General features: G+C 35.4%; 1 protein-coding gene across 2 annotated transcripts in view; it reads right to left on the bottom strand.

Moving 5' to 3' along the window:
- The window catches only part of znf804a (zinc finger protein 804A), a 72,682-nt gene that overhangs the window by 11,940 nt on the left and 36,818 nt on the right, over nucleotides 1–23,924 (bottom strand). Inside the window, exon 3 of one of the 2 annotated variants that reach the window (XM_088930545.1) lies at nucleotides 65–157. In XM_088930545.1, coding sequence (XP_088786671.1) covers nucleotides 65–157 — 93 coding nt within the window. Of the gene's footprint in view, nucleotides 1–64; nucleotides 209–23,924 lie in introns of both variants that reach the window. The other variant, XM_088930544.1, reaches the window with a different exon arrangement.

The raw sequence follows: 23,924 nt of genomic DNA, 5'->3' as shown, positions 1-23,924 counted from the left end.
TTCTCTAAACACAATAGATTATTTTGTAGTCAAAGAAGGTTCACAAATCATAAAGGGGCATTACCTGCTTGTGTGCATGATCATATGAATTAATGTGATTGTCGAACTCCTGGTGTTTGTAGTACTGCTTGTCGCACAGTTTGCAATAGAAGTTGGCCTTTAGGTCTTCTAAAGCTTTTGCCATAGTCTTTTCCTTCTCAGCATAATCCTAGGAAAAGTAAATAAAGATGTAATCTCCAAAAAATATAGTTACAAATTCAGGTCTTTTCTATAGAAGAGTAAAATATTGAACAAAATATAGCAACCCTTCGGAAAGCTTTTCAAATTGTATTGAATCAGTATATAACTTTATTCAAGCTTCAATTATAAGATGATAAAGAAACATAACAAAATACATTGAAAAAGAAAAAGCTACGTAAGAAAAGAACAACTGTGATTTGTTTTAAATATAATCATGTAAGCTTTTGTGGTTCACTTTTATTTTACATTCCTTACTCATATTTGGCAAACTTTTGTTTTTTGCTACCAACATTTTTACAATAGGAGTAGTTATTTGATAGCATGACTCTTATACTTGTGTACTTATATTATAAAATTACTACTAATAATTCAGTTCTATTAATGAGCACATTTCAAAACACTTTAAGTGCTGTAAAATAGCAAATATGTAATACACAACAGAAACAAAATGAAAAACCACCTTACAAATTCACATAGTAAAACCAAGAACAAAACTAAATGATGCATTAAAAGCTTTAGTAAAATTATGGGTCTTTAAGTCATTTGAAATTGTCGACACTAATGGAATTAGGGAGTAAATTCCACAGTGTTTTGGTGCTGCACATTGAAGGCTCTATTGCAATTGTGTGTAAGCTGGTCTTTGACAAAGTTAGAAAGTCTCATCGGATCTCAGATGCAAAGCTGTTTACAATACAAATACAACAACCCCCTAAAATAAAATGAAGCCAAAACAGTAAGATCAATCCACTCATTTTCTAACTGTTCTATCTAATACAGGGTCATTGGGGAGCTGGAGCCTATCACTGTGAGAAACGGACACAAGGTAGAATACATCCTGGATGGGATGCAAGTCCATTGCAGGGCACCACCATACATACACAGCTACTGTATGCACATACACCTGGGCTAATTATCTCAGAAGCCAATTAGCCTACCAGTACGTCCTTAGGCTGTGCGAGGAAACTACAGCACCTGGAGAAAACCCACTTGAACACAAGGAGAATATACAGTACATACTCCACGCAGACAGAACCCAGGGCCAGGTTTTGCTGTTCGTAGGACCTAGAACTTTCACTCCGAAATGTGCAAAAAGAATTACGTCAATTGACGTGATGCACTTTAAACTATTCTAATGCTAAACCACGTGATTGATGGAGCGAGTCGAGCGACCATCACTTTGATACTTCTAGTTTCTAGAACAGCCGCTAGATAGCTTTTGATTATTAATTTGGAGCACCTAGAGTCGATCGCAAGCATGTTGTTTCAGCTTGTTTTTCGTTAGTCCCTGGTGTTTCCCTCCTTCGTAGGCCCTACAAATTCTGTAGGCCCTAGGCACTGTGCCTAAGGTGACTAATGGGAAATCTGGCACTGACAGCATATCAAGAATTGAATCCAGGGCAAGAAATCAAATATCTTTCTTATATGTGACCAGGAGGGCTTTAATGCTATATAATTCTGGATAAACTGAAGTTTATTTAGTGCCCTAAGAGAGCAAGGTTACACAGGTGGAAGAAAGATACCGTTGTCTGTCTTCTGTCCTATTTAAATTTGTACTGTATATGTTGTATGTATGTCTCCTGTGTGTTTCTGCTGTACTGACTGTTGCGTGGCAATAAAGAATAATCTAATCTAATCTAATCTTGTGACATTTCTAACATTTGCTTCAGATGCTAGCAAAGTGTGAAAAGTAATGCCAGGGCTTCTTATTTGTGAATATTTCTAACTTGACTTGCTTTTCACATAAGCCTTAAAATATATGCAATATCATATACTGTACTGTAAATATTTAGAATATTTATTTAGAATTCTAGAAAATTCTGAAAAGCTCAAGTAGACAAAAATAGCAAGTACTATGGAAATATATTGAGACTCAGATTTTCCAATTATACTATTTAAGTTTTATAAAGCATTTGGTTAATACGTAAATTCCTCTTACAGTACAAACACAAATTGTATGGATGATGTTTTAAAATAAAGCAGGTTACATGTAGAAAAAAAAGCATAGTAGCAGGGCAGTGGTAGGGGGTTCCATCTACTAGAAAATGTAATTTTCATTTTCAAGAGGTGAAAAAAGTATTTGATCAGCAGAAAAAAAATGTATAAAATAAGTAGAAGTACAAAATTTGTAGGCTAAATTTTGTGTGATTTGTAGGTGAATAATAGGGATGGTGGAATTTTGGTGTTTTTCTTTTGTTGTTAGCTTTGGGATCAAAGCTATCAAAGTGATTACAAATGTTTCATAAAAACTACAATAAATATAGGACTGGTGCCTATGGCCTTTCTATCAATTTGGTTTGTTTCAGATTTAATAGTGGGCACATAATATTAATGTCATTTTGATTTATGTTTATAATCTGCTAGGAAAAAAAATCCTCTAGGATCTTTGGTGCAGAATGTGTGCTTTGACAGAACAGTCCCCTTCAGTCCATTCACTGGGCCTCTCATTTTCTCGTTTATTAAATATTGATTTACAACAAAATGTGTATGGGAGTTTTTCTACCAGGGGCAGAACATATTTCAAGTGTAATTTATTTCGTTCTTAAAAGGTATCAAATTAAAGATGTAGGGATTCATGCAGGTTTAAAAAACTGCATATTTACTCAAAGGGCTTACTCAAAATAGGCTCTTCCATGTTAGTGGGTTTATGTAAAGAGCAGCAGTTGCTCTGAGTTATGAGTATGAATCCTCTATTAGCTCATCATCCAGTCATCCAATCACAATACTAAAAGAGACAGAACAATCTAAAAATATAAATATAAAAAAAGGGCGGAGCGGTGGCTTTGTGGCTAAGGATCTGCGCCTGTGGTTGGAAAGTTGCCGGTTCAAATCCCGTGGCTAGTAGAGAAATCCTACTCCGTTGGGCCCCTGAGCAAGGCCCTTAACACCAACTGCTCCAGGGGCGCTGTACAATGGCTGACCCTGCACTCTGACCCCAAGCGACTCTCCCTGTCTATGTGTCTGTGTCTCATGGAGAACAAGCTGAGGTATGCGAAAAGACAAATTCCTAATGCAAGAAATTGTTTATAATAACGTGATCTTATCTTGCAGCCTCCCATTTCAAATTTTTGCACAAATACATTCTTACATGCATTATACATGGAAAAGACAGAATTAGAAATCATATGACCATTCTATCTCTTGTAGTGTTGTTTGTATGAAGAATTAATTAATATTCATATGGATAATTCATGGCACCTGCTGCTCTTAACTATTACTATAACCTGGAAAGGTGTTACTTCTGATAGATGAATTCATATTTATACAAGATCATTTCAGGTTAGGCAACTAATACTGCTAAACAATTCATTGTGATTGGCAAGCATGATGAAGAATTTTCTGCTGTGTATCAAGAAGTGGGAAATTAATACAGTGTGATTTTGCTTAATAAATGGATTTATCATGAATGGAGCAAACAATGTAAATCTTCTCCATATTATATCAAGCTATTTTAAAATTTGGCTAGCAGAAGAGCAACTTAAAAAGAGGTTTTAATGCACTGATATTACTCTCATTATGTGGATAAGCATCTTGTAGCATATAACATAATAGGCTACAGAAATTGCTAAAAAATGATATTGCTTTCTAAAGCCAGGAAGTAACAATGCTACACAAAACAACACTTATCTGTGAAGCAATATTTTTTCAGTATGGTTTTATCATTTTACCATGAAATAAAAAAATCTAAAAGCAAACGTAAAAGTCAAAGAAGAAATCTTGAAAGCAAAATAAGCAGCAAGACATGAAAACATGTAAAATAAAAATAAAAACATAAAAGATAACAGGAAATAGGTGGTTACAAAATATTGCACTTAAATCTTTTCAGCTCGAGCAGATCATCGACTGTGTACAAAAAAAAGTACAATTTTAACAGCCTTTTGAAACACCTGTATCCTATTTTGATTAACCTACAGTATCAATGTTAAGGGGGTTAGAATAAAAAAGGTGTCTGAAAAAAGAACCAGAAGATTTAAACAGAAGGCATTAATCTCTGATTACCAAGAAAAGTGGAAGAGTGACTCAATTATATCTTATCTAAGCTCTATTACAGCAATGAAAACACACAAGGAAACAACTAACATAGAGCTATTAAAATTACAAGACAAAATTAAGCTGTAGAAACTGTAAAGTCATTTTAGTGTATAAACACATCTTTAAATTCTGTGTATTAATGTATGTTTTGTATGAGACATAGTGGATATTTACATTTTTTTCTGTGTTGAAAATGTATTTCTTACTGTAACCTTATCCAGGTATCAGTACTCAAAAAGCCATTTGTTTTTGCCTGATTAAAAATCATAGTCATTTTTGTTGCTTTACCATCGCCAGTCATTCTGTCATGATAATTATACAGAAGTCACATTGCAGTGCTGTCGGAGTTCACTCCTGCATAGTCCTACCCTAAAGGACAGTGACTGGAGGCAATTGTAGAGAAATATATTAATCAACATAATTGCATCATTCCCATGCTAATAAAAAGTCTCTGTCACAGACTGAAGTACAATTAGGAAAACGTTCTAGTGGTATTTAACCCAGTCTCATTGATTATGAAAATAAGAGACAAAGAAAACCATTACTCATATGTGGTCAATGAAACATTTGTCTTTTGTTAATTTTATTAATACATTTGCAATATAGAATTATATTATTTCAGCTAAGTATTTTCAGGAAATGCATCCATTTTCAAGCTGAAATGGACCCTACTGACATCTGTGAATATATCCCAAGTGAAATCATGTTAGCGGTTGTAGTGCAGAATTTCAGAAATATTCCTTTAAAGAGACCTGGGGTGACTTTTAAGCCGAGGAACACCGAATAATTGAGTTTCCCAATACTTGAAACAGAAGTGGATTGTATCTGAACCTGTAAATCTTGTGTGCCATTGTATCCAGAGTAATAACTAAGACACAGAAATATATCTGAACAGATGTCTAGTGACATACTGTAGCTATCAGCTGCAAATAAAGAAAAAGCTGAAAATAACTGCAGTTCAAGGATAAAATATCATATACAGTAAAATAATAGTTGAATTTCAATAATAGTAGATTTTGACGCCCACTTTCCTTTTACAATTTTGAAGGAATTTAGACATTATATATTGTACAGTATATTCAGGTGATGGTTACAAACATTTTTCCACTTACTGTAGTTTTAAGTCTCATAGAATGATTCCACATTATGTAAAGCGAATACATACAGTACATACAGGGTATACCTCTACAGTATGTTTTATGGTATAAGCTATAAGTTCGTGAGTATTAAATTGCTCAATTTTCTGGATAAAGCTCAAAATGCATACAAACACAATTGTGGTAACAAAATATTATAAATATATAAATAACTTATAATTATTAAAATGTAATAATTGAGGGTGAAAATAAAGTGTTGTGATTATAAATCATTTAGTGTATTATATATACAGTACTCACAATGAAACCAAAAAACAAAACATATTTGCAATTATAAAAAAATGTAACAATATATTTGGACTATGTGAAATAAAAAAAACTCAATGATAATAATTGTTTTTTTCAATATGATGCATAACCTGCTTATCACATCTCTGTTCAACTCTTCGTATGAGGATTTATGTCATGTGTGTAATTACATTATTCCAACATTATTACAGTGTAATTACATTATTCCAAATTGCTGATGCAGCTTTCTTCCATTCTTGTCATAATTTTGTTCAGAAATAATGATATACATCACAAATAAAACATGCAATATGTTATATTTTTGCTGTTTTTTCTGCTTTCTATTAAATGTATAATTTTGATTTTTTTAATTCCACCTCCCAATTTGAAATCTTCAGCAAATCATCAGTGTGGCTTTACCTACTGTACATCAAATAACCCTCATATCATCATAGGGCATTGAGGACTCTGCACCATGTTCTCTATAACCTGCATTTGTCAGGGACATCTGTAACGTTAATGCTTTGAGACCCACATTACTTACAGAAGAATTAATAGCTGCTGGAAAGGGATGTGTCTTTGATTTCATGGGGATTTTAAAGGCCCAATTTTTGCATCATATCTTTTCCACTTTCAACCAATCATTTTTATACAGTAGCTTCTCCGGGTAAGCTTCAAAGAAAAATAACAGCTGTGTGTCACTGAGGTTGGTCTTGCAGGTTAGTGGTGAATTGAATATAAAGTAAATTGGAATCCTTTGGTATGAAAATAGCAACATAAATGCAGTTCATTAATATTGATTATAGGATGGTATTTTTCTTATTCTTATGATTTATTTTTGCTTGTTCTGAAATAAAAAACAAAAATCATGAGGTAGTATTAAACAACTAAAATCTATTTTTTTAATTTAAACTATAATTCATATGCCACAATGCTTATCATGAATGGTATTGTTCCCTCTTTACCTGAATTCAGGGTAACGAATACTGTACATAAAGTAAAGTTCAGGTAAAAATGTAGAAATCAACAAAAGATAAATGTATAAAAAAAAACCCAGGTAACACTTTAAATCTCGTTGAGGAAATAAAACAGGAACAAACGTCCCTCTTTACTCTTTACACAAAAACTTCCTAACATTGAAAATTGATTTATTTTCCTTAGTTTCAACAGCTTTCAGTCACTACTCAGCAAACAGATATCAAAAATATTTTTTATTGTACCCATTGCATGTTTGAGAGGATGTTCATAATTTACACAATGCAGTGTGACTGCAGGAATAATCTCTTGTAGAATAAAAAAAAAATGTTATGAAGATGCTAATCACACCATAAAGCCTTTCTTCCAGGAAAAGCCCTTGATGTTCCAATATTGGTCAGGATTTATTCAGTTCAACATACTGTAGTAATAAACAGGAAGCTGCGTAAGCAAGCAACTTTTGCTGCCTTGAATTCCCAGAATGAGCTTATTTACCCACTCACTTGCTTTTATTCATTAGAGCATTTCCAAATAGAGGTGCATTTTTAAACAGCTGCATGGTCCACTTTTTTAATATGGTGGTTTGTTCCTTCTGTGTATTTTCAGTAAATGTGAAGGCAGCACAGTTTATATTAATATTTCGAGACAATCTATGCAATGTAGTATTAAAACTACATGTGTGAGAGGTCACTCCATCCTATTGGATTAATCCACTGTGACATTGCCCATTTTGTTTTATTGGAAATATCCATTTATATATAAAATAGTCAGTTAAAGTGTCTTTAAAGCTTTTTGTGCAAGTCTAACTGTTGCAAAGAGTTCTGACAAAAAACAAAGAATATTTTAAAATAAAATATGCAAAAGGTAGCCATGAATTCAAAATGTAGTGACACAATTTAAAGATATTAGAATTTATTAGATTATGGACCACAGCTGGGATAAAAAACTAAGGTGCCCTGACAATAATACAACACTAAAATATTTTTTTTCTCCTCTATAGGTATGGGTTGCCATTCTGGATGTTGATGGCAGAAATAAAAGCTAATTTATATATATTGGAAAATAAAGAAACTCTTAGGATATGGAATAAATAAAAATATACATTGTTCTATAAAAAAAACCTATTTTTAAAATTAAAAATAACAAAAATAACAACGTGTATTAAAGATATTTAAACCTAAACTACTGCTACCGATGAAATGTTCTAATTTGAGAAACAACAAATATACCATTACGCTTTTTCTCATTACAAGCCTGTACAGCTTTTGATGAAAAAAATTGTGTCTCAGTAAACGGGAAGAGAATGTCTTCTGGCTCTAATGCTGCACACTGATGTCCTGGATGTTTTTAATGTTAATTGCCCATCTACTGTGAGAATTTCTTTTTTTCTGTTTTTAACTTGTTGACAAATGTGTAATACATTTTCTTTATATTGACTTTTGGAAGAGTTTCTATTGGGGAATCACTATTGTGAGCAGCATAGTATGTAATTCCTCTAGTTGACATATTACTGGTCTAAGGTGAATTGTTTAAATGCTTTAAGGCAATGTACATAGTACAGCTGGGCTACATACAGTATGTGCAGCTTGAAATGAAGTGAAGGCTTTATAAACAACTTACTTTCCCTCTAGGCAGACATGCTGAACAGAATTGCTTCTCTGATTCTATCATTCATCATTTTTTCTCAAATCCTTTTTCCCTAACAGCAAACTAAAATGCTTTCTCTTAATATGACCTCTCAATCTCACCAACAATTAAAAGCAATACAATATTATATATTTTATTGAACTAGTTTTATTAAAGCTATTGCATGTGGCATCAGTCAAGTCCAAATCACTCCACAGAAAACACAATGTTTTGTTATGTATTTTATTCAGGCTTCTTTTAATGTGACATTAGCTAAGCTTAACCAGTTATTATAAATGAAAAGCCAATAATTTTCTTATATGTGGTTTACTGCACACCAATTACCCTGAATATCAATGGAAAAATTATTTCTAGATTAGATTTTACAGGTCTGCCTGACTGATTACAATAAAATATTATCTGAAATACAAATGTGCAGGATTTGATATGAAAAGGCTTACCTTTTCAAAATACATACACGTACAGTAAGTAAACATAATGTTTCTAGAGTTAGTTACAGCTATTTAATAAAGAGCAATGAACCATACTCTGTCATTATGAATCAATGTAATCATTTATATTATCCATCAATTTTCTAACCACTTTATCAAATACACGAGGAAACTGGAGCCCATGCCAACAAACAATTGATGCAAGGTAGCATATACACTGGATGGAACATCAGTCCATCGGAGGGCACACAAAGACACAAACACACACTCACACTCACACCAGGGCCGGTTTTCTCAGAAGCCAAATGAGCTACTAGTACAGTATGTCTTTGGACTGTGAGAGGAAATGCTAACCACTGCACCACTGTGATGTCCAACCCTTGTATTATCAAAATCATAAATTCCTATACAAACAGTTCTTATTATATTATATATCCCTGATATATCCTCTACATTTCACCAAAAATTAAAAGGAATGCAATATTATATAATGCATCTGATATATAATATTGCATCTGACATCTGATGATAAGAGAGGCAGGAAAATGATGACATTCAAAACCATTACCAAATCAACAAGTGAATGTGGCAAACAACTTATCATCAGGTTTAGTCTCTTACTCTTTGAAGCAGATATTAATGACCTGGTGGTATAAGTGCTATGAGGGTTTTATGTGAATGGCTCTGGACTGTATACTCCTTGGCACCAAAGTCTGTAGGTTTGAGGATCAAAAGCAATGGTTTTCACCAAAACCAAACGATAAGCCGTTAATTAAAATGGTTGAGCTGATTGTACTCAAGAAAATATAAAATGTCCTGGTGATTTCCAGAGAGGATTATTTTGATCAATAATATAGCCTGGATATAAAGCGATCACATACTGCTGAACCTCTTAGGAGTGTCTCCCTTTATATGGTCCTCCACTTTGAACCATCATCCTGCAGTATCCTGCATTTTTTTTAATTAAAGGAGACTTCACTCATATACTTTGGACAAAAAGAAACAAATGTCAGTAGCATTTTCAACCTAAAAAAATTAAGTTAAATTAATTATTATGTAAATCAGTAAAGAATGCCAAGGTGACGTTAGGATGTTGAACATGTACAGTCGGTTAACATAAAAGGTATCGTTATTTTTTGAGCAATGCTATGAGTGTCACGATCCGGTTCTTTCCGGGCCCTATGCGGACGACACAATCCAGAATTGTGAAGACACAAGGGGAAAAATGGTCATGCAGGAAAAGGGTCTGGAGACAGGGGGCGTGTCCGGGGAGTGCTGGTGATCTGGGGAGGTGTGGCCGAGGCAAACAATCCATGTAAAGTCCAAACGGGGAATCCAACACAAAAGCAAGAGTCCTTAACCAGGCAATCCATCCGGGGGTTAAAACCATGAACCGGGTCGGGACCGGCAAAGAGAGGGGAATCAGGAACTGAAGGTTAAAAACATAACGGAGCCAGACGCAGCAGGACCCGGGCTCTCACGATGCGGAAATCAATGAGAAGCCCCGGATGACGTCTGCATCTGGCTTATAGAACAGAAGAGGGGCAGAACAGGTGTGGGTAATGGGACAGAACGAGGAAGGGCTTGAGCACCCTTAAGAGGAGGAGTAACGATCGTGACATGAGTCTTTAATATTTGGGGAGGGATGAATGAAGCTTGTTTGTATGCATCAAATGGAATGCATAGCAAATCTAATGATAGTACCTAAATGTGACAACAAGAGCTCTGTGTTGACTTTTATAAATGTGACATTTATATGACATGTAAATGTTCATTACATGCGTTGACAGTGCACAGTACAGTAATTTTGTGTTTTGTCTTTTAACATGGGCATACTGTTGGTTCCTTTCTGGCCTTTTCAAAGTATCCATCCATAAATGCTGTGTATGACCTAGTCTGACTGTTATCTGCAAATTTTTATGTCAGTATGCTCTAAAGCATCTTATTAGATTGTAATAAAAATAAGTGTATTTCCCATTGTGTATGTATTGATTTCTCTATGAGGCAGTGAGAAGTGGCTTTGTGAGAGAGCCACCTGGAAAATAAACTGTAGAAAATAAACTGTAGAATGAGGCACACCTGGTCAGACTGAGTAATTAGCACTCAGAAGGAATGAGATACCACATGATGGAAAGGAGCTGTCAGGATAGGCTCTGCATGGAATTTGCCACACTCTGGGCTAATTAAGAGATTTATAAGAACAGTTAGGAGGGAAAGGGTTTAAACTAGATCTAGCCTATAGCCTAGAATAAGAGAAACAGAGTTCCCTGGGAGTTCTCATTAGGAAAGAAGTGGACTTGCTCACAGGCCTGTGGGATTCAGTGAGCTAAGGATGATTAAAAAAATACAGTTTAGGCTGTAGTGTGAGGTGTCACAGGTGCTGGACAGGTGGGCTGTATGGCGGTTTGTCCGCCAAGCTCAGTGGGGTTGACGTGTGCTGCTGTGGAACAAGGTTAGCCAACTGAATCTGGGCTGACTAGAGGCATTGGTACCTGAAGGAGTGTGGCAATGATTGGCAATGTAGTAGCATATCTTCTCCCCACAGCTGAGAGAGAGATGGCCTAGATAGCACATACTGAGTCTCAAGTACTCCCTGAGCCTTACCATCAGCAGACCTACAGGGAGGTACCTGGAGAGTGTAAAGTGAGCAAAAAAAGAACAGCAAACCAGCTGCTGCTGTGTCAGGGACACAAGTGTTGATTACAGAGAGGTGTCCGTAACCAAACAGGATCACAGGGATAGTGATGAGAAGTTAGTTGCTGTTAGTGCAGATCTGGAGCTTGGTGAAGGGTTCAGTTGAAGTGAATATTAAATGTTCTAGTGCTTGGTGATTAATGAAGCTGGAAGGTGGAGAATTGATGAGTGTTCAATATGTGTGATAAGCATGACTAATGAAGACAGAGTAGAGAGCTGCTGAGGAGAAAATCTAGTGATGTTTTACTGAGTAAAACCATGTGAAAATTTGAGCATTTGAGACGGACACATCTCTGCCAGTGTCTCACCTTAGGACTTACAGTGCTGTAGATATCAGTGGTTGTCACAGTTGCCAACCAATTTAACTTTTGCCAAAGGCATTGAATATGTAAAATGCCCACCAAACATCTTGAAAATCCACATTTAGACTTCACTCACTATGTCCTCTAATCATATCTCTCATGGACTCATGGGAAAAAAAATATGACTATACTGTATGACTAAGACCAACTCCTAAGTGTTTAATTATCTCAATTAAAAAAAAGGATAAAGTATTTAATTTGAAAAACCAAAGTAGTAGAACAAATTGCTGACAGATGTATCTTATTGGTCAGGTGTTGTTGGGAAATCAGGTATGATTATAAAAGATGTGAACATCCTATTCTAACTGTCTCACTTTGACTTCAGTTTGGTGTTTGCAGTCAAAAGTTAGAATGAAAACCAAAGAACTCTGTTAATGAAAAGCATGTAAGCTCGTAGCTGATAGAGATAAGAGTATTAATCAGAACCATAGTAGAGAAATTGGGCATACCAAATTCAACAATCTGGAATATAAGGAAGAAAGAAAACATGGGTATAATTTGGGTATGGGTATAATTACTTATTAGCCAAGAAAAATCATGTGCAGAGGATGACTGCAGAGGATGCTAGAAATATTTTACCAAAGAAAACCCTAAAACAGCTGTCAGTGACATCAGCAACCACCTCCTTCATGAAGGTAACAAAATGCCCATTTAGTGGAAACTGAGACAGCAGAATTGCAGAGGCTACACCACAAAATGAAAACCTCTTGTTGGAACCAAGAATAGAAATTTAATTAAAATTTACTTAGAAGTTCAAATATGAAAAAGGTTCTTGAACAAAGTTTTATGGACAGATGATACCAATATAACCCTTTACCAAAGTGATGGTCTGTGTGTCCTGGTCTGGACATGCATGGTTGTCTCTAGAACTATTTCACTCATTTCTATTGGTGATGTAACCAATGCAGGCAGAAGCAGAATGAGCTTCTGTAAACTTTTGAACTTTTTTTACTTACAGTATGTACTTTAGCATACAGGTCTTCCATAATTAATGGGCAGTGCTCCGCCATGACTCATGACAATGTCCCAACCTGAAGAAGGCTCCACGACCGAAACATTGTTTTTTCTTTCTTCTTTTTTCAGCATGGAATAAACCTATTACTTGTTCCTTTGCAGCCAAAGCTACAAAGGATTTTTATCTGGAAAAAAAATCTTATGGTGGCCATGTCAACCTCCAGTTTTTAATGCAATTAAGTATGAATTTTAAGTACTTAAAAAAATGTTGAAGCCAGAACAACCAGAACACTCCAAGAATAACAAAGAATTCAGGCTAGGCAAAGCATCTCAAATGATTACACAAAGAGGGTGACAAACTCCATATAATTATTACCTAGAAAGAATATAGGCTTTGGTGCAAAATAAAATAAAAATCACCCAAAAAAATATTTTCTTATATTGACTTATATAGACTTATATTGATTTTTACACTCTGAAATGTACTCAAAGTGAATGTCCCAATACTTTTTTTTTTTAAATTACTGGTATCATGTCTGCTTGCACTGTAGGATTGCCGTCCTCACTGAAAACACCAAATGACACACTTGTTAACATAACAAAAAGGTATGGACGGAAATCAATCCCACCTGAAAGTACTGTACTTAATATTTTTCACTTGGTCTTGATGGTTTATCATGAGCTTCTTCTGACTTTTGTACTTGTTTGGTTTTTTCAACTTTCGCTTTTGGATTACCCAATGGCTTTGTCATGATCGCTAACCCCTCTTAAGGGCGCTCCAGCCCTTCCTTGTTCCCTCCCATTGTCTGCACCTGTTCCCTATTCCCGCTCCCCCTTAAAAGCCAGACGCGGACCTCACTCCTGTTTCCTCATTGATTTCCGCATCGTGAGAGCCCGGGGTTCAGCTGCGTCTGGCTCCGCTATGGTTTTAACTTTCTGTTCCTGATCCCCTGCCCCGCCGGTCCCGACCCGGCTCATGGTTTTAACCCTTGGATGGATCTCCTGGCTTTGGATTCTACTCTCCCGTTTGGATTCCCCGTTTGGACTTTGGCTTTGTTTGTTCGCCCGGACTCACTTCCCCAGGGCACCTGCTCACCTCGGACACGCCCCCCTGTATCCTGACCCTTTCCTGCATGACCTACTCCCTCGTGTATCTTCACTATTCCGGATCGCGTCGTCCGCATAGGGCCCGGAAGGAACTGCTACGTGACAGGCTTGTTACTTGTGCTTGCTATGGCATTCAAACTTTCCTTCCAACTCAGTTCTCTGGTGTTTGCATTGTCTTCGGCCTTGATTTTTGAGTTTTTAGAGATGTGATCCTTGCCTTCTTACTTCAACCCTGAACCATTGGATTCATCTTTTTTTGCAAACCACCCCCTTCTTGTAAGTACAGTGCATTACAACTGGATTGAATATAAAGTACGTTTTGAATACTACGGTCAAATGTATGCAAAGAAAAACCCAGAATAAAACAATACATTTATATTTCTTATGACTGCTTACATACTGCTTTTGGTACCACTGGACGTTGCAGGTTGAACATATAGTAAATGCCATTTATAAGGATTTTATAAATTGAATAATTTAATGTACTAATAGAAAATTGTAATTTGAATGACATGAATTACACATTAGTAATGAATCCATAATCATGACCATAGCAAGACCATACCCCTAGGGCTATTTAGAGAAGGTAATTTGTTCAATCTAAAACAATTTAGAAATGCATTAAAAGCTGGCTTATTATTCTTCTACAACAAAATGTAAAATATTACCAAAATGTTTTAGTAATTTATTTTAACTACCAGCCTTATTTTTGACAGCTGTGCTCTTTCACTCTTTTATTTTTACGGTGATTTCTCATTTTCTTGCACCAAAGTTTTATGTTCCTAGGATGAAAACAGCTACTGTAGGTGTATAATTCTATTTAAAGAAAGCAACTTCAATTTTATTTAAGTAATAACTACAGTCATTAAACTGTGTAAGAATTAAATAAATACACAGTACAGGAAAAACTGCTTGGTACTGTTCTGTTTCTCCATTTCACATTTCTGGTTAGTGGTTTTATGTGGATACTTTCATTTTTAACATATCTACACATTTTTCATACCTGCTTCACCTGCATAACACTTCACTGATTTCTCTTTTTTACGCTCCAGGTGTTATGACAGATCATTCTGTGCAGAAGTCAAGGAGGCAATTTAAGCTATAGTGACAAAGAGATAAACTTATCAATCTTTCACGTGCCTACAAACATACCATGCTGGATTGCAACAATTCTTCAAAGCAAATTCATTAACTTGACTTCATCTATCAACTTTCCTGTGGAGGCTGATACTCTTTTAAAGCAAAACTCACAGCTGAATTGTGTATTATTTACTAGCATCTACTGAGCTGCATTTCACAGGCTAAAAAAGTGTAACTCTAACTCTCTAAAGTAGTCCTGGAGAGCCCCAATCCAGAAGGTTTTATCAGTCACTAAATCACCAATTTCTACAGGCTTGAAACATTTTAATTGTAACTATTTAAGCAAGTGATTTGGTAAATTAAGTAATTAAAAGATCATTTGGAATCAAAAGATCATTTGGGACCAAAATCTGAGAACCAGTTTTGCTACTGGAAAATGAGGAAATTACATTTAAAGCTCAGCAGAGTTAGCTCCTCTGCAAATCATTCATGCTGCGAGTGGAGAATTTCATACATGGTAGAGTTTGAGTATGGAGAACGAGAACTCATAGAATTGAAAAATCAAGCAAGGAAGCACATTTATTTTCTTATGGAGAAGCAAGCTGAATTTGAATTGGGAAAATGTGTCCACATATTGAAGTCTGCGGTGATCTAAAAATGTTATTAAAATTGTTCACTGTGTAAGGAGGAATAAATCTCAGTGCTGGGAATTTAAATAGTTCAACCAGTTGCACAAGTTAAGATAAGCTGATTTACTTTATTGCACAAGATAGCCAAAGGGCAATAAAAGCAATTAGTAATATATTCTTACAAAGCTCCAAATTAATAAAAAAAATGTTAATAGAAGAGGCAGGACCTAAGATGTATTTTCTCCATACAATGAGAGATCATCAGTATAGAGTGATATGCAATGAAATCTCTTAAACACTGCCCTGTCCAAAAATTACCATATTTATTTCCTATGATATCTAAAAAACTTCTAAATTTCACATCCTTGTCAATGCTCTCTTATCTTAGTGTTAATCCCGCATCAGCAGGGTCCGCTTGTTGGCACACCAGTCTCCATTTGGTGGTTTGAACCAAATCTTTGAGCTGACGTTGCCATTAAATGCGACCGAGAATACTCCAACCGGCGTTGGAGGGGGATTATTAGGAGGCATGGGAAATTTGGCCAGGATTCCGGGGTTACACCCCTACTCTTTTCGAGAAACACCCTGGGATTTTTGATGACCACAGACAGTCAGGACCTCGGTTTTACGTCTTATCCAAAAGACGACGCTTGTTTTACAGTATAGTGTCCCCGTCACTATACTGGGGCATTAGGACCCACATGGACCGCAGGGTGAGCGCCCCCTGCTGGCCTCACTAACACCTCTTCCAGCAGCAACCTTAGTTTTTCCCAGGAGGTTTCCCATCCAGGTACTGACTAGGTTCACACCTGCTTAGCTTCAGTGGGCTGCCAATTGTAAGTTGCAGGGTGACATGGCTGCTGGCACATCCTTGTCAATGCTACTACAAAGAAATACATTTTCTTTCAATATGGCAGTGGATTTACTACTTTGTAAGTCTTGAGGTTAATGTTTCTTCAGTCTTAAAGTTAAGTAGAAGCAAATGAAGTTATTGCTACAGTTAAAACGAATCCAGGTTTGAAAAGAAAATATGCAAGGCATGCAGTGAACTGGACAATGACAAACTAGACTCAGAATTAGACAATGAGTTATTCAAACCATGCAGTGAAGCCAATCCATTCTCTGGACATCTCATAACAAAGAAGGTTAATTTTCCATTTTCTTGCAGGAAGAAAACTGGTCAGGAGGCATTTTAAAAGACAATAATAATAATGATAATTACTTACACTTATATAGCACTTTTCAGGACACTCCACTCAAAGTGCTTTAAGGTACTATCCTCCACCACCACCAATGTGCAGCTTTGCTGGATGATGCGACGGCAGCCATAGTGTGCCAGAGCACTCACCACACATCAGCTATCAGTGGGGAGGGAACAGAGTGATGAAGCCAATTCATAGATGGGGATTATTAGGAGGCCATGATTGGTAAAGGTTAGGGGGAAATGTGGCCTGGATGCCAGGGTAACACCTCTACTCTTTTCAAGAAACACCCTGGGATTTTTAATGACCACAGAGAGTCAGTACCTCGGTTTTACATCTCACTTGAAGGACGGCACCTTTTTACAGTATACTGTCCCTGTCACTATACTGGGGCACTTGGACCCACACAGACTGCAAAGTGAGCGCTCCCTACTGGCCCCACACCTCTTCCAGCAGCAACCATAGTTTTTCCCAGGATGTATTTCATCCAGGTACTGACCAGGCTCACCACACGCTGAGCTTCAGTGGGCTGCCAGTTGTGAGTTGTAGGGTGATATGGCTGCTGAGGTATCAAGAAGCAGAGGTGTCCAGTTGATGGACACTATCTGCTGTCTTAAGAAGGGAGCAGATCTTCTGAAATATGTTTTATCATAGGAAGATGGATTCAGCCATGGAACGTGTAGCTGTGGTTTTGAAAATTTGTTTTGGAACAGCTTTATTGGAAAGAGTTTTGGAGGGACAATTTGGTCTTAGGGAGACTTTGTGAAGCAATTTATAAGAATATTCCTTATTATTTGAAAGGTTTTTCAGGCACTGTTTCAATTTGCGATTATGGCACTCTACCCATGGGTGTGTCACAATATATATTTAAAAGCATAGACTGTATTTCAAGGAATAATACATCAAAATTGTACAATGCACTAGTAAGTCCTCAGTAACAGTTTTGGTCACCAAAACTGTATTACAGTTGTGTTACAAAAATATATTATGTTACATGTTCAAGTAGGTAGCTGCTTCAGCATGCATAGGCTGCAAAGGAACAAGTTAAAGGTTTATTCCATGCTGAATATATAGCCTTCACACCCGAAGAAGGCTCCACAGCCAAAACGTTGTTTCCTTTCTTCTGTTTTCAGCATGGAATAAACCTTTAACTTATTATGTTACATGTTACAAAAAAGATATTGTAGCTCTTGAATCAATCCAGTGAAAATGTATCTGGTTGCTCAAAAGAATCCTATTGCACTGACAGAATTAAAGACTTGATTTTGTTTTGTCTTGAGCAAGGAAAACTAATGATTATACAACTAGAAACTCTGATTCAAGTATTCAAATGTATTGCTGACAAAATCATAATGAAACACAAATCAGTGCACTGCAATGTAATCTGTACATGGTCTTCCATATACAGTAAATACCTTATACAATTAAGATAAAATAATTATTTTACTTGTACATAGGAAATCCATCCAGGTGGCAACCTTAGCCAGAAGGTTAATCTATATTAACACATTTTGGTCCAGTTTTATTAATTTTAGTCAGAATTTTTTTTAGCACAAAAAGGAAGTATTGTAGTGTGCACAGGATATAAAGTTATTTCAATAATTAAAGTAACAAGTCCCATGTTAATGCATCTTACAGCTACAGGCTGCAGTCAAAATTGAAATCTACACAAAGCAATAAAAGAAAAATATCTATTTACACAAGGATGTTTTTAGAATCATAATTTTGAATATGAAATGTTTTTGGTGTCATTTTGAGTAGTTGATCATCCATGACTGACTATGATATATTCAAGATATTTCGTTGGCATAATCACTAATTCATGTCATTAGCAAGTGGATTGGGCTGAGATGATGAGGTGATTTATGCTGTTGAATGTCAAGTTTGGTGAAAGGGAAGAAAGAAAAGATAGACAGTAACCAACATAACTAATTGCATTTATAATAGAAAGTTATGAATCTAAAGACTGTCTTTTCACTGCTTCAGAAAAGTGTTTTTGGTGTTTTTTTAACACATAATTAAAAATTATTAACCTGTACATTATAATGTAATACAATCTCTGCTACACACCTCAGTGGGTAAACTTGGCCAGTTCTTTTTGATAATCTTTATGATGCATTTTATGTATCTTTGCTGTTGCAAGACAAAACTTACAGTATGTGCATGAAATGTCACATTCCACTAACTGTGTATGTGTTCTTGTTTTCTGACCATGATGGCTTGAAATTGGAAATTGAATGTGTGCATTTAGCAATATTGTTTGACAGATGATGGATGGAATCCAAATACACCAGCTTCTACGAGCTGAAGTAGAAACCGAACTTGTCTGTCCTTAATTAACTCTAATACTAAGTCGATCCTTACAAAGCCCAAAACAGATGTCAACCAAACCTTTAGACCTCTAAAAAATATCGAAGCAATATCAGTTTTACAGGATAACGTATTTTCTGGTAGTCTTGCCATCTGTTCATTTTTATTTTATGTTGGGTTTTTGTACTCAGTCTTATTGTAATAGAATTCACAACCAGCAGGGGAGGTGTTTGAAAGGCTTTAAGATTGCATTATATCACCTTCATTGGTGAAAATATCAACATGGAATAAATAGGAGGTAGAGTCGCAAGCTGGGTGTAATGTATTACACATTTAATATGGTTTTCTATTACATTGAATTGGAATGTGTTTTCCATTAAAGGACGCAGAGACTGAAGTATGTTTCAGAGAAATGAAAGTCATCTGAACAACTGACAGATTTGTTGCTGTTATGCGAAAAGCACAGAGAACCCAGAAAATTATTTTCACCTGCATGAAAAGCAATATATTTTCAGTAGAATGGGTAAACAATACAGAACATTCTACTTCAGAGTATGGTATACTTACACAAGTAGCATTTTTCTGAAAACATTGACTAGTTATTTCAATTTTCTGATGATAATAATGCTTCTGATATTAAAAATAAAAGTAAAATGAAAAAAAGTTATGCGAGGTTTATAAATACAGTTGCTGGAGAATTAATCACCACATTAAAGTTGTCAATTATACTTATAGAATTATCTATCCATCCATTTTCTAAGCTGCTTTATTTAGTACAGTGTTTCAGGGGAGCTGGAGCCTCTCGGAAAACAACATGCTCAAGGTGGATGGGATGCCAGTCCAAAATCCAATTTACTTGCATGTCTTTGGACTGTGGCAGGACACCAAAGCTACATATATTTGTATTTTATATAAACTGAGAGTTGACATGGTTTTAATGATTAAATGCACAGAAAATGTTTGTGTATAAAAATAAAAGTTAGCAACTTCCATTACTACCAGTAGCATGGAAAGTGTAGAATAATAAAAAGAAACACTAATGGTTATACATTTTTTCCATACAAAGGCTTTAAGAAATATTGGAGCACACTAAACTCTTTAAGTTCTTTAAGTGGATTTTACATTCTTTTTCATAATGTTCAAGATACTCTCAGAATGTCATCTGGTCTCTGCAAAGTGAAATGTCCAGAGAGGGATCATGGTCACAGTGGAAATGTTGCCATATCAGAAATTCCCACTACTGTACCATTGGCAGTATCCCCTGAGCAGTCTGGAAACTATTCAAACTCTATTATATAAGTGTGAAAGAAGAGATACTATTGTTGAATTGTGTTAAAAAAAGGTCAGCTTACTGCATAAAAGAGAGATTTTGCTGAATCCCAATAAGGAATTGTAAATATAACTCTGATGAAAGGTGTTCAGAGTACTATTTAATTGGCTGCCTTGTGGATCTTTGACCAGAGGGACTTGAGCAATTGGCTCAGTACTACTTCTTTAGTGTCACAGAGCAAAGGATAAATGATACGAAACAGTGGTAGATGCAGCAAGGGAGAAATTCTGCAATAGGACTGACGACAAATACAGTGTTGTTCTTCAGTTATACGTTAGGGACCTGAACTTTTCTCATGCATTGAAGCATTCCCAAATAGGAATGTAATTCACTTTCTTGTTCTGCTACCTATGTCTTCTATAGCCTGAAGCCTACTTTCTGATAACAGTATGAAGTAGCTGTACTGCAATAGACGTACTATAATAAAGATTAGGATGGAGGTGAAATCACATAAAGGCACGTTTAATACTTGGCTTCACACAATTCAGTTATCGATTTAGGGCAAGGGACATTTTAAAAACGAGTAACATACAGGAATGAAAAATTAAGACTGCAGAATAAGAGGTTGATGGCATGTTGTACGAGCTCTTTTAGCACCATTCTAAGAAGCTTTAGCAAATTTTAACATCAGTTATCTCATCTGATTTAGGTCATACTGTATTTTTTTTTTAGTTTAAGATTCCCTAGCTCAGTTTAAATGAAACCCATGTCATTAACCATATTAATAAGGTGGTGACAGAAAGGAGGGCTGAAATCCGTATTTCATTTAAATATTTTAAGTTCCATTCAAGAAATTCCATTCCATTTCATGATTTGCAGCAAATTCACCTGAAGTTATAGAAATGACCATTTTCTATTTTTTTGCTGTTTCCAAATTAAATAAAAAATCATGCATATACAGTAGGTAGCTGTTCTTCAAGTAAGGGTAATGATGTAATGATGCCTTTTTTCACATGGATACATACAGTACACTCAATTTTTCCACATGGACTTTAGCTGCACTCTTGAGGACAGCCTTATGGGCCTACCTGAGCAGTATTTATATTAATATAATTACTTTTACCCAGTGCTTTTAAATATATTGGTAGAGTGGAAGAAGCAATATAAAAATGTGCATAACAAACTGTCATGGATTATTCAGTAGCTCTTTCTTTAAATTAAGATTAAGAAAACATAGGAAGCTCAGTAAATAATGTAGGAAATAGATAGAAACTATTGACACCCTGTAAATGAAGATTTGTCTTCATCTGACAGCTGGAACATTTTTTAGAAAATTAATTTTTCCTTCCAGCAGCAGCAAAAGCAGCACAGTGTGATAATTATTGTCTGCAATCAGTGGAAGTTGAGAAGTACAGCAGTTCGCTTTTTATTTTAGTCACTGCACAGTAGCTTTGCAAATCACAAATAACAAGCTGCAATTACAGAGGTTGTCTTTCTTTGTGATGAATCAGAGCTGACATTACTCATGCTGAATCTGAGTTTTCCCTGAATAAGAAATAAGGAAATAAAAACAAGGTTACATCTGCATTCTGCCCTGCCACACAGACAACAATATTAATTTTGATAAACAAATCATTACCTGATTCCTGACACTGAAAAATAGACCTCTATTAATGTACAAACTCTTAACACAAAAATACTGACACCAAAGTTCCAAAGCAAACTTTGGTACATTTGCTGTGGTCAATTGAATGTTCTGTAATATATGTCTTTTGTATGCTAATAATAATCTGTCTAAAAAAGAAGGTCTAAAGTTGCACAACACCTTAGCCGTTATGTAAAGTAAAAAAGAAAATTACCGCTGTTCTTGGGCCCAGTGAGTACTCTGAAAACAGTGTGAATGGTATCCTTCAATGATCCCTTTGAATGTCTCCCAGTAAAAACATTGAATAAGGCACCTCCTTCTTGATTATGTGCTAAACAAGCTTCAAAACCATAGACAGACATACTATAGCTTATAACCATATATACGGCTGACATACTATATATGATGTCCATGTATTATGGAAAAATACATGGAATTACATGGTATTACAAAATAAGCAATCATTGCACGTTATCCATGGTTTTAGTAATTGTTTTGTCATTGTAAGTCACTTTATTTTAACCTCGGAAATTCTTCTGAAAAAAAAAAATAATGAAAGAATCTTTACAGTTTGGAAGATTTTGAAGTTCAGGAAAGGATGTTGTTACAAAACCTGTAGGGTCAGGAAATGACCAAGGTGGTATGTAAAATCTGAGGCACATGTGAAATATTGCATGAGCTGTTTTTATTCTCCAGCGCAGCTCTGGTGATAGAGTAATAAATAAGAGTCAGACGTGACAATACAAACACATATTAACAATAACTATAACAATAAAAAGACAACACACAACACAATAACATGTACAAATCTAGGCATTCCAGAAGCCTACATCCTACTGACCCAGATAACCCAGTATTCTAGCCCTGTAACCCACAAAACACTATGCAATGCCTTAACAGGTCAAAAAGTGATAAACGTGTGTCCTAATAAACAAATCCTAAATAGAACTAAATCTCTCTTCCTACAACATATACTGTATGCCCAACAGTAAATGGAACAAAATGTTTTTAGTCAATACAGGAAATTAGAATTTCCAACAATAAATACGACAGCAAGATTTCTGTAATACTGTTCACATTCACGAAGTTTTAGAGATCAAAGGATAGAACTTTGGAGGATGGAGGAGGATATCCTAATATGAATGTTTCACAAAGACTTGTACTGTACATTTGGTAGGATTGTTTCCTGTACATTGTACCCCCAGGGTTGACAAACCTAGTCCCTACTGGGCTAGTTGTATTATTCTGGTTTATTAAGTTGTTAAACTGGTTTGTTTGCTTTCTTGTCTGTTTACACTCAAATCCAAAATGATTTTTTTTTCAACACGGTTAATCTTCACTGAAATTTCTGTAGCCAATACTTTGTCTCTACTATCATCCACATTAATGCACTCTACTATATTGATCTCAATTTCCATAACTGCATTTCTAATAACGCCAGTTATGAAATGATTGATTTCAATAAATGTATTAAGTTGGACTTAAAGCCCTAATTCAGTAGACACTATTTCATTACTTCTTGGCTAAGAGAATCCGTATTTCTTTGTTTCAAAGAGAGTTACAGCACACATGCTTATATAGAGTAATAAATACATTCAAAGGCTGGATAATAAAGTACAGTATGACATTGCAAAAACTTAACTTGTTTTAAAGATAAAATCAACAAGCATAGCATTGTGAATATAACATTTCAAAAACATGAAAATTTAGTTCTTTATTAAAACATCTGTTTGCATAGATGAAGCTAAACCAGCAAAATGACATAAACATGATACAAATTAATTTCTAAGAGTGCAGTTATTACTGCAAAATAGTCTTCCCTTATTGAAGTGTTCACATTTGTGCCTTTCTTTTCAGTCTGTAAATTGCTTGTTCTGTAGTATATGAAACTATTCAGCAATTTACTGATTGTCCACAAGGAAAATTAGTCTATAATTATTAACATACAGTATATAAAAAAGGTT

The sequence above is a fragment of the Atractosteus spatula genome, chromosome 13 (genome assembly GCF_055471065.1).
Source record: "Atractosteus spatula isolate fAtrSpa1 chromosome 13, fAtrSpa1.hap1, whole genome shotgun sequence".
Classification (NCBI taxonomy): Eukaryota; Metazoa; Chordata; class Actinopteri; order Semionotiformes; family Lepisosteidae; genus Atractosteus; species Atractosteus spatula.
The sequence above is the reverse complement of the archived record's forward strand: the minus strand, read 5'-3'. Positions and strand labels throughout refer to the sequence as shown.